General features: G+C 42.2%; 1 protein-coding gene across 18 annotated transcripts in view; it reads left to right on the top strand.

Annotated features, from left to right (window-relative positions):
• LOC105472738 (TIAM Rac1 associated GEF 1) overlaps nucleotides 1-12,171 on the top strand; it is a 443,930-nt gene that overhangs the window by 399,659 nt on the left and 32,100 nt on the right. For 14 of the 18 annotated variants that reach the window (XM_071095586.1, XM_071095584.1, XM_071095595.1 and 11 more), the window contains 3 exons: nucleotides 7,661-7,840; nucleotides 9,237-9,305; nucleotides 9,609-9,734. In XM_071095586.1, the coding sequence (XP_070951687.1) occupies nucleotides 7,661-7,840; nucleotides 9,237-9,305; nucleotides 9,609-9,734 (375 nt within the window). Of the gene's footprint in view, nucleotides 1-909; nucleotides 1,636-7,660; nucleotides 7,841-9,236; nucleotides 9,306-9,608; nucleotides 9,735-12,171 lie in introns of those variants that run through there. The other 4 variants (XM_071095597.1, XM_071095598.1, XM_071095601.1 and 1 more) reach the window with 3 other exon arrangements.

The following is a 12,171-nucleotide window of genomic DNA, read 5'->3' as shown; positions in this document are numbered from 1 at the left end:
CTATGTTAAAACTACTTTGTGTCCAGACTGTTAACATCTGGTGTTAAATACCAGGCTTCATAAAAAGAAGGCATTAATTTATTAGTGGTGCTGTAGGCCATTTATATATACAGCCATAAACCACTTAAATTTTTTCCTAATGCTTAATATTTCTGTGTGTCTCTTTTTATGATTTAAAGTTAGAGCAAGCAAACACCTTAAGTTTCTTGATTAAGGCTAAATATTTTTTGATGCATCTCCTATATAAGTGTGAAATTTTCTTGAGAATAAACTGAAAATTAATTTTGAAATCATTAGCTGTCTAAACTTGGAAGCATGATTTAGCCTTGTCTGAATGCACCAGGCTGAGTGTAGAGATGTAAATATGTAAATAACTAAACAAACAGAAACAAATAATCACTTTTTATTCCCTGAATATGTTAGAGCTGTTGATTTTGTTTAATGTTCTTGGTTTCTTTCTAAATGGGCTGTTTTGCATAATATTGGTCAGGATAAAGAAAAAGCATGTTGGAGTTCTGTGCTTTTCACTTGTATTGAATAGCAGTTTTTGCTATGTGTGGCCTTTTAGAATTGAGCAAGTAAATAATTGTATGCTTGTTGTTGGGCGTGGTGGTACTGGAATGTCACAGCCACTAGGGTGGGGCGGGGGAACATCACACTGCAGGGACAGTCTAGCAGCCTTTCTGTTTCTGAGCCGCCTCCTTTCTCCTGTGACTGTGGGTGACAACCTCAGAAAGCCTCATCACCGCTGGCTACTTTTTTCTCTGCTTCTCATTGAAAACTCTTGTTTCTGGAAATGAATGCTAATTAGCTTCAGGGCAGCGCGGTCATGTGTCATGCATTCCAGGCCTCCTGGCAGCTGTGATTTTGTTTTCCATTTAGCGAATGTATGAGAATAATTTTCAGGACATTTCCATTAAGAATGACTTTTTTTCTTTCTAATCCATATTGTTTTTGTCTCAGAAATGTCTGCTTTTATAACAAAGCATGAGTGGAACAATGTGAAACTATCAACGTTAAAAACACACACACGCACACACCAAACTTTTTTTTAGTTGCCTGCTCCTGACTCAGTGTGGAATGCCTTGAAAGTCGTCGGAGCCAGGCAGGTTTAGTATTCCTGTGCAGTGCAGGATGCTGGCCAATCAGCTGATCTCGGACTGCAGGGCCGAGACGCTTGCATCCCGGGAGGCATTCAGTGCTTTGTTTTCTTGCCAGTTTCAGCTCTCCCTTTTTGGAACTTTTGTTGTTTAGCCAGGTGAAATCAAAGCCTGAGTTCTGGTCCACAGTTTAGCCTTTTGACAGCTTCCCAGAGGGCAATGGTGGGAAACGAGTGCAGCTCTGGGGTTGCACCGTCGCTGTCCTTGCTGCGTTGAGACGTGGCCGTAGATTTTCATGGGAAAACCAGCATGGGACGTCCATATGAGAGGATGCTCTCTTCGGAGCTAGGAGGCGTTTGGTGCTCTGGGAATATTTTAAGAAACTTCTGTCTCCGTGCTGAACACGTCAGGTGGTAGAATTAATTACCATGAGAATACATTCCTGATGATGTCTGCACTGTGGAAAATAAAGCGCAAGCCCAGGATTGAAAACAATGACAAGTCCGGTGACTCTATATATCGAACACTTCATCTGGTGAGCGCCTTTGCTGTTTGAATCCTATCTGGCTAGGTTTGATTATGTTATGACTTTCTAGCTCAGTTGTTTTTCAATCCAAATGACAGTGATTATACCTTTCCCATTTCCCCATATTCTGTCCTTTTACCCTCTGGATCCCCTTGTTCATAAAGTCTGTATTGTAGCCTTTGGTGGGGAGGTTCGGAGTTGGTATGGAGTTGAATTTGCCTAGCGTCTTTATGTTTTTCTACTCTTTCATACTTAAATGGCAGAAAGCTGTAATCTGCATTTTTTTTTGTTTAATTAATTGTCAGTTGCAATTTTTGCCTTTGTTTTGGTTATTGAGATTTTGATTGTGTCTTGCGTTATGTGCATGGTGAGACTCTCCCATCCCCCCTCAGAACGGGCAGTCTGAGTAATCGGCAGGGAGGTCTGGAAATAGGATGTTCAATTTGTTTCCTTTTATAAGGCTTGAGGTGTTTTTGACTTTATTTCTGCTTCCTTGAAAGGGAGATAGATATAGAAGGGTTGGCTCAGGAGACATGTTATTGGTTTGATGGCAACTGACCTATTTGAACAGGTCTAGTCTTACAGTAAATGTTAACTCTCCAGTAAGGAAGTGTAGTGGGGTAATGGCAAGAAATAATTTATCAAAATCAGATTCAACCTTTTGATAGTTTATTATTAATAGCGCAGTCTGTCGACTATTAGACATTGTGTCATGTAATCAAACTTAAACTTCTACAGCGCGTGCACCTGATTTGCTCAAATAAGCCTTCTTCCTTCTTGGATATTTCTTCTTTGAAGTTTGTTCAACAGGAAACTGAAAAGGTGATTGAGAACCGTAGGGATTACCATTGTACATCAGGTCTCTGAAATTATGGAGCGCATTGTCCCCAAAAAAAGCTTAAGTAAAGGCTATAAGATTTTAGGCCACTCTGGCCCCTTTTAAATCTGTGGGATGTGTTAAATCGGTCAGACTCAAAGAACAGTTTTAGAACTGTGAACTCATCTAGAGTTAGAAATTGCCTTTGGTGGTTGCATAACAGGAAGAGCTTAAACAGCTGGGTGGCTTGAGTTGATAGTGTGTACTTAAAAGTCTACCCCCCTCTTTTTGTACTTTCTTTTCATCTTCCACAGGAGGAAAGCAGCATTCTAAACATTGAGCATCACGCTGGTCTCAGTAAAGTGGCCCATTTCCTCTTGCCATTGTCCTCTCCTTGTCTGTATGTTGGTTGGATAATTCTTAGTCCTGACAGTGGAAGAGCTCTGCTACCCTTTAACAGTTTTAAACTCTCAAAATGCCTGTAAGTGCTTTTTTGGTTTCCAGGGTGACTGATTACAGTCCTCAAGCAGGGGAGAGATTTGTATTTGCCCCACTGGAGAAACCTGGTCTGTCTTCCCCTTGCTGGAGCCCTAAGCTGCTTGTCCCACATCCAGGATACTTGGCTTTTGGGAGCATGTTGGGAACTTCCCATTGAGGCGACCTTTCTGGGCACCTGTGGCGACACGCTTGGTGTGGGAATGACTAGGATGCCATCTCTTAACACTCAGTGGTGGAGCGGGGCAAAGCCCTGCACCCAGCTCCTCCTACATTCGACATCGTGGCTAAGCTGCATGGGGAAGGGCCTGATGGTTTTGATGTAAAGAAGTTTGACCACAGTAAAGAGGGAGGGGGATTTAAAAGCTGAGCCCCACAGTACGGAAAAATCTCTAGCTTAGAGGTATTCTAAAGAAAACCTGCATTTCATAATTCCTTCCAAAAAAATTTTGGGGGGTATTAGTTTAATCAAACAGAACTTTCAAACTTGATGACATCCTTTTAAGTTTTTTCCAAGCAAATTTTAAGAGCCTTGTATATAACACCCCTTAACATGTATGTGCATTATAACTTGTAATTATGCATATGGTACCTTTTTATTCTTTATTCAAATAACATGCAGTTGACAGTAAAGAGATTACATCCATTTGGACTCAGTTCCTTTTGCTGCACCTGAGGGTTGGTGCCTTGAGTCTTAAATAGGGTTGCCAGTGGGGAAACCGCTTTGCCTGTTGCTCAACTTGAGAGACCACTCAGCTAAGTCTATCCTAGGCTTAGGTTGTATATAAAGAAGGGATATTTAAGGCTGTGAAATGTCCAAAGAGGACCCAAGAGAATTTTAGCTGTCCCCTGAGATGCTAAAGGTGTTTCCTAATATAATCCAGAATTTAGCTCTTGTTGTCTGAGGGTGAAGTTGGGGTAGGAGACAGCTGGATTTAGAGCACTGAAGCCCTAGCCTGCATCCTACTAACCTGAGCTCACCCCACACGCCTGCTTCAAAGTAAGGATGCCAAACCTCAGAAGTGGTAAACTTTGTAGACCAAGTCAGAAACCCTGTTCACACTCTTAAAAATGGAATTCTCCAAGTATTTATGGTAGAACAGATGGAATGAGAACCCATTGATGAGGTGTGAATTGGAAGCACAAAGGAATATGTTAGGTTCCTTTGTCTTTTGGATTTCCTGCCTTTGATATGTGTCAGATCCCCATGTTTGTAACGTTTTGCCTTTTGTGAATCACCGATTTCACACGGGCAGTTTGCCTAAATGATAGAAGGTGTGCTGTGCCTCTATGGCAGGTCCTCAGATAACGTTTTGTTCAACATCATTTCATTGTAACGTTTATGTGAAAAAAATTGATTTCTGACCAGGACCACTGTCTATGTGGAATTTGCATGTTCAATCCAGGTCTTCATGGGTTTTCTCTGGGTACTGAGTTTGCTCTCATGTCCCAAAAACGGGCACGTGGGATGAATTGGCATGTCTCAGTGATCCCTGAGTGAGTGTGTGTGTGTGTGTGTGTTTGTGTGTGTTCACCCTGTGATGGAATGGCATTCTATTCAGGCTTGGTTTCTGCCTTGCACCCTGAGCTGTCAAGATAGGCTCCAGTCACCCATGATCCTGAGCTGGAATAAGTAGGTTGGAAAATGAGTGAATAAATGAATACAAATCATTATAAAATAAAAATTTGTAAAGTATACAATCATACAAATGCATAGCAGTAAATTATGCAGTACAAAAGTATTCAGAGATCCTGCCAAAGTTGTTCTTGCTAGTCTTTGAACTGCATGGTGGTAGGAGGTGCTCCTTAAAATTTTTGCTTTGCAAACATTTATTGCTTGACTTAACACATTACCGCTGTGACCACTATCACTCACCAGTTCACCAACAGTTGGGTAAATAGTTCTCTTAACTTGTTTTTATTTATCTTACTTAAATGTGTATCTAGCTTACATTTATTTCAGTGTTTAATATTCAGAGTCTTTTGGTCTTTATTTAGAAGTGTGGTGATTTTTTGTGTGACCAGAAATGTGCTATAGGAACTTAACTTGTTTGTATCAATTAGCCTATGGTAAAAATGGTTTCTTTATGCCATTTAAAGTCAATTTCCAAGAACCTATAAACCACGTGAAGTAAGGACTCACTGTATTAAACTGCAGTGAAGGATGTATTTGCTATGAGCAGTAGCTTTCCCATTAATTCTGTGAAAAACAGACAGCTGTGGTTACAGTTGGACCCTTTAGAAAAGCATGGTATAAAGAGAGGTGCCAGTTATACATTTGTTGTGTTAGGTGCCTTTGCCAGGTACCAAATCAAAGCAACCATGGAGAGTTTGGGATAAGATAAGGGCAGGGAACAGTTAGTTGTCAGCTGTTACCACTGTCTGTCCATGGATTTTTATTTTGTCAAGGGTTTGCTTTCTTTCTTGTTATGACTATGTTATAATGAGTTTTCTATTACAGTTATCAGTGGATCATCTAAAAGACACATGAAGATTTTTGCTAAAATGGATGTATTTGTTCCTATGTAATTTTTAAGACAAAGCCCTACTTGACTGTATATTTAATGATGATTTTGAGTTAGTGAAATTCTAGCATAACTAAATAAAATTGTTTAGTTTATTTCTACTGAAACAAGTTTTTATCAAAAACACATAGTTTTTCTTTTTTAACAGCCCTGTTGAGATATAATTTACATATCATACAGCTCAGCCCATTTTGGTCAATTTTTCCAGTCAGTCACCTAAGGGAAAATCGTTTGTGGGGTTATTCAGTGTCAGAAACATGCATTTCTACAGAAGACACTGGATAGTGCCACTGAGAGGTGACTGACACCTTCTGGCACATAAGACCAGGGTTAGTGCTAGCAACGAATAAGCTGTGTGGTGATTGTAAGAGAATTAGCATAATAATTATGTGGATGTGGATCCTGGCTCTCCTCTGTCCTGTCGTGCCACTGCGGCTAATGCATTCTTGTTAGGTTCTGATTTTCCCTGTCCTTGCCTCATCTTTATTCCAGACTTCCTTCCCTTTTGGATATGCCAATGAGGGAAAGGCTCTTCAATGTTAGCTGCCTTCCTCTGTGTTTAAAACTGCTCCATGGCATACGCTTGATTTTAGCTTTTCTGCCCTACACAAAACACCAGCCTTGACTTTCAGCTCTGTGCACCAACTGTTGTTTTTGGGAGGATATTCTCATGTTCTTGCCGGGTAGATGGGTGATAGAAGAAGTTATTATTTATTTGCACCGGGATTTACTGGAAATACTTTGTGCCTAGAGTTGAATTAGACAACAGAAGCAGAGAGAGAAGTGTAAGAAGGGCAGCCACTCGCTTCAAGAAAATTTCCGGGGCCAGGCACGGTGGCTCACGCCTGTAATTCCAGCACTTGGGGAGGCCGAGGCGGGTGGATCACGAGGTCAGGAGGTCCAGACCATCCTGGCTAACACGGTGAAATTCCGTCTCTATTAAAAATACAAAAATTTAGCCAGGCGTGGTGGCGGGCGCCTGTAGTCCCAGCTCCTCGGAAGGCTGAGGCAGGAGAATGACGTGAACCCGGAAGGCAGAGGTTGCAGTGAGCCGAGATCATGCCTCTGCACTCCAGCCTTGGCGACAAAGCCAGACTCTGCCTCCATAAACAAAAGAAAGAAAATGTCCATCAAACATTCATTGAGTGGTGCATTGGAACAAGTTTTAGTGAATGAAATTTTGTGCTACTGCATAGCCTCTAGAGCAATTACACAGAGAGCTTTAAAAAATACTGATATCTGCATATCCCACCCCAAAGATTCTGATGAAATTGATCTCTGGTGTTCACGGGCATTGGGATGTTGAAAAGCTCCCTAGGTGATTCTCATAAGCAGCCATAGTGGAGAACTACTGGTCTCATGGGTTTTTACAGTAGCCCATGCTTTGGAGAACTGTTTATGTAACTGCAAAAGTTGGAATTTTAGAATCCTGGAATCCTAGATTTCAAATGGATGACAAAATACGTGCAGCCCTTATGGTCTGCACCTGATTCATCCCCGGTAGGTGTGGAGACTGGGATCTCCCGTTGAGGCCCGTTTTAGGGCTAATTCCCTTATTCTTAAAGGGGAGTGGTATCTTTTTGCCTTTGGAGAAGGTGGAGAGGGAGAAAATTTTTTTAAAGTACGGGTATCTTTCTTAATCTAGAAAGTTGACTCAGTGTCCATTTTTAACAGGAAGAACCTTAGCTTGTAAAATCATCTTTGCAACATTGCAAAGTAGATTGTGTACTGAACTGGGAGTCTGATAATTAATTAGGCTTGTACCTTGGGTGAAATGCAGCTAAGTTTTATGTCTCCTGATTTATCAACTTCTGGCTTGGGGAGTGGTTGAGATCCATAGGCTTTGGAACCAGATTGCCTGGTTCAAATCCCAGCTCTGCCACTTATGTACTGCATCATCTTGGATGAGTTACTTAACCCTTCTGGGCTTCCGTTGTCCTTCCCGTGTGAGCAGGTGAAATGCATCAGACCGGTGTAGGCATGTGGTAAGTGATTAGTGTATGGTAGCAATTGTTATCCTGGTTGTTTTGAGCATTCAAGAAGTTCTCCTAAATGTGGAGCAATTTGTGGAAACACAAGGCAACATTCATATGTGACATTTCATTAACCAGGAAGAACACCTCTAGGCGGTCCAGGTGTCAGGTGCGTCTAATGAGGGATAATGACCTCTGCCTTCCCTTCCCCCCGTGCTCTGAAGAGTACAGAACAGGTGGCTGCATTTTGCCGCAGTTTGCATGAGATGAACCCCTCTGACCAGAGCCCATCTCCTCAGGACTCCACGGGGCCTCAGCTGGCGACCATGAGACAACTCTCGGATGCGGATAAGCTGCGTAAGGTGATCTGTGAGCTCCTGGAGACGGAGCGCACCTATGTGAAGGTATGTTTCTTCCCCTCCCCTCCCTCTGCCTCGTAAAGGAGAAGTCTGTTTTTGCTGGTTTTCACTAACAGCTGAGTCAAACCGTGGTCATGAAGAGTGTCTTGGGTTCTCCTGGAATTTTGCCTTTACTCTGAATGTTAAAAGCTTGTTTTGAGTTGTTGTGTTTTTTTAAGATAGTCTCACTCTGTTGGCCAGGCTGGAGTACAGTGGTGTGATCATAGCTCATTGCAGCCTTGACCTCCTGGGCTCAAGTGATCCTCCCCGCTCAGCCTCCTGAGGAGCTGAGACCACAGGTGCACACCACCATGCCCAGTCCCGTTTTCTCTTTTTTGTAGACAGGGAGTTTCACCATGTTGCCCACACTGGTTTCGAACTCATGGGCTCAAGTGATCCTCCCACCTTGGCTTCCCAAAGTGCTGGAATTATAGACATGAGAGCTACCACGCCCAGCCTCCTTGTGATTTTTTTTTTTTTTTTTAAAGACGGAGTCTCGCTCTGTTGCCCAGGCTGGAGTGCAGTGGCGGGATCCGGGCTCATTGCAAGCTCTGCCTCCCAGGTTCATGCCATTCTCCTGCCTCAGCCTCCCGAGTAGCTGGGACTACAGGCGCCCGCCACCACGCCTGGTTAATTTTTTGTATTTTTAGTAGAAACGGGGTTTCACCGTGTTAGCCAGGATGGGCTCGATCTCCTGACCTCGCGATCCGCCCGCCTCGGCCTCCTAAAGTGCTGGGATTACAGGCGTGAGCAGCCCGGCCGCCTCCTTGTGATTTTTAAGGAAGCCTAGCAATTCTTAGAGCAGTGTGTGTGTGTGTGTGTGTGTGTGTGTGTGTGTGTGTGTGTGTGTGTGTGTGTGTGTGTGTGTGTGTGTGTGTGTGTGTGTGTGTGTGTGTCCTAATAAGAAAGCTACATTTAATTTTTTAAAAAGTTGATGGTATGATCTTCCTAATCTAATTAGAGTCTAGCCAGAAGAGTGTCAGGTCTGTTGTCTTTGTGTTATCACTTGTTTTGACACCTGGTCACATTCCCCATGAGAAAGCAGGGTGATCTGTTTAAGTATCTGTGTTTTAGTCTTTAAATCAGAGGTTAGCAAACGACGGCCCTCGGGTCAAATCCAGCCCGCTGCCTGTTTTCGCAAATAAAGTTTGATGAGAACACAGCCACACTCATTCCTTGACGTATTGTGTATGCCTGCTTTGGTGCTACAGTTGAGGAAGTTGCAACGGAGACCGTATTGTAGTCCTCGAAGCCTAAAATATTGACAGAAACTTCTGCTTGAAATGGACCTTACTGACCTGAAGTCTCTAATGTTAGCCTTCAGGACATGATCTGTTTGCTCTCTTCTAGATCCTTTTATAGACGTTAACATATGCTAATGAGGTCTCTTTTCATTTCTTAGGATTTAAACTGTCTCATGGAGAGATACCTAAAGCCTCTTCAAAAAGAAACTTTTCTCACCCAAGATGAGGTATTGTGGAAATGGTTTCAACTTTGTGAATATCATACCGTGGTTTGACTTGTTGGTAAAAAGGGAAAATGGGGACACGTGTAACACTGAAAACAATTTAAATTTATGTAATTGTAGTAAGGAGGTGAAATTATTGCCTGCTAAGCTTTGGTGTGCTCATGGAGAGTGAAAAACCGCCCCACTCTCTAGTGGGATTATTCTCTTAATTGATGAGATTGATGGGAAAACCTTGTAATCAGATATAAATAAAGTTTAGGAAGACTAATGAGATATGAGGTGGATTAAATTCTGTTTCATTTCTAGCTTGACGTGCTTTTTGGAAATTTAACGGAAATGGTGGAGTTTCAAGTAGAATTCCTTAAAACTCTAGAAGATGGAGTGAGACTGGTACCTGATTTGGAAAAGCTTGAGAAGGTCGACCAATTTAAGGTAAGTAGTGCAAAGCTGCGTCTGGCGTCAGGGCCATAGTGTGGCGCAAGTTGAATCCCCTGATCATGTTGACGTCTTCCTTGGAGGGCCACAGTGGCGTCCGTTCCTTAAGGGTGTCTGAGAGGAGAACAGAGTGTGTCTTGCTGGTCTGGCTAAGGGAAGACCAAGGCCATCAATTTGCATTAAACTGGTGCAGCTGCTGGCTTTTACGTGCGAAGTACCAACCTTCACCTTTTGTTTGGTTTATGCGGGGGCCTTTAGTGCTTTAGCTGTTAGTGAATTAGAATAAGCATTCCTGGCTGGACACGGTAGGTCACGCCTGTAATCCTGGCACTTTGGGAGGCCAAGGCGGGCGAATCACCCGAGGTCAGGAGTTCGAGACCAGCCTGGCCAACATGGCAAAATCCCATCTCTACTAAAAGTACAAAAATTAGCTGGGCATGGTGGCGGGCGCCTGTAATCCCAGCTACTCAGGAGGCTGAGGCAGGAGAATCTCTTGAACCCGGGATGCAGAGGTTGCAGTGAGCCGAGATCGCGGCACTGCAGTCTAGTCTGGGGGACAAGAACGAGACTCTGTCTTAAAGGAAAAAAAAAAGGCACTTCTGGTCACCCAGTAGACACATTAATTTACCTTGTTCTGGGAAACTTTGCTTAATGGAAATGCTTATAATTATCCAGGAGGAAGACAATCTTCCAGCACACAGTGTCCTTGCAGCCTAATGAGGATTTATGACTAGTGCCTTAGCAAGGCTGCTTATTTCCTCTCCCCTGCTTGGCTTTCTTTTATTGCAGATTTCCTGTGTTGCATCTCCAATTAACAAAGCACACTGCTTCATGTGTTGGCTTACATGTCACCCTCATGTGCTTTAACAAACAGATTAAGGTATAATTGTGCAGTAGTATATGCCGCATATGTTTAGTGTGGAATTTGATGAATTCACACACACACACCCCCCTGTGAAACCATCACCACAATCAGGACAATGCACATAATCGTTACTCCTAAAAGTCTTGTCCTGCCGTTTTGTGGTTTTTCTCTCCTGCTGCTTATTGCCCTCCTACTCTACCCCGGCTCCCTGTTGTTATAAATAACGTTTGCATTCTGGAATTTTATATTGGTGGACTCCCATACCAAGTACCCGTTTTTTGGGGGGCTCCTTCCACTCAGCGTAGTTTTACTGAGATCCGTCCATATTGCTGTGTGTATCAAGAGCTCATTCCTTTTCATTGCTGCATTGTCTTCCATTGAATGGATAGACCACACTTTGTTATCCACTCACCTTTCTTGGGCATTTGGGTTGTTTCCAGTTTTTGGTAATTACAAATAAAGCTGCTGTGAACATTGGTGTACAAGTTTTAGTATGGATATGTGCTCTCATTTCTCTTAAGTACCCAGGAAGGGAATGGGTGGGTCATATGGTAAGGGTATGTGTAACTTTTTAAGAAACTGCTAAACTACAGAGTGGTTATACCATTGCAGCTCCCTCCATCTGTTCCTCCTCATTGTTCTGCTGAGGTCCCGGTCCCTTTTTTAGCCATTCTAACAGGTGTGTGGTAGCACCTCATTATGGTTCTAATTTTAATTTCCCTAGTGACTTACGATGATGAGCATCTTCTTTTATGTGCTTGTTTTTTGCCCCTCAGTGTATCCACCTTGGTGAAGTGTTTGTTCAAATAATTTGCCTATTTTACTGGGTTATTTGTTTACTTATACTGAGTTTTGAGAGTTCTTTGTATATCCTGAATGTAAGTCCTTTATCAGATACATGATTTGTAAATTTTGTTTCTGTGTTTGAGGCCCGTCTTTTCATTCTCTTGACAGTGCCCTTCACAGAGCAGAAGTTTTTAATTTTGATGAAGTACAGTTTTTTACATTTTCCCTTTTTGAATCACACGTTTGGTGTCTTATCTATGAAATCTTTGCCTAAACCAGGATCATAAAGATTTTTTCCTGTGTTTTCTCTTAGAAGTTTTGTAGTTTTCTCTTAGAAGTTTCATAGTTTTACATTTAGACTTCTGATCTATTTGAACTTAAATTTATTATGGTTTAACATAGGAATCAAAGTTAACTTGTGTGTGTATGAATATCCAATTTTTCTCATCCTGTTTGTTGCAGTGACTATCGTTTGATCCTTTTTCCACTCAATATCTTTTGCATTTGTGTTAAGAATCAGTTGTTCATGTATGTATAGGCCCCCATACTCTTTGCCTGTCTTCTAATACTTGCAGAAATCTAGCTGTGTAATGTTAGGGTACAAGTTTCGGAGCTGAGGTAAAGACTGCCTCACCTCGATACTCTACCTCAATATATGTTTGTGTGTGTGTGTGTTATTTCTTTACATTGCCTCTGTGCAACAGGAGCTACTAAGAATTACATACAAACACACATAAGTATGTGAATATAAATGTATATATTATAGGTGTTCATTTTTGTTTG

The sequence above is a fragment of the Macaca nemestrina genome, chromosome 4 (assembly GCF_043159975.1).
Source record: "Macaca nemestrina isolate mMacNem1 chromosome 4, mMacNem.hap1, whole genome shotgun sequence".
Classification (NCBI taxonomy): domain Eukaryota; kingdom Metazoa; phylum Chordata; class Mammalia; order Primates; family Cercopithecidae; genus Macaca; species Macaca nemestrina.
The sequence above is the reverse complement of the archived record's forward strand: the minus strand, read 5'-3'. Positions and strand labels throughout refer to the sequence as shown.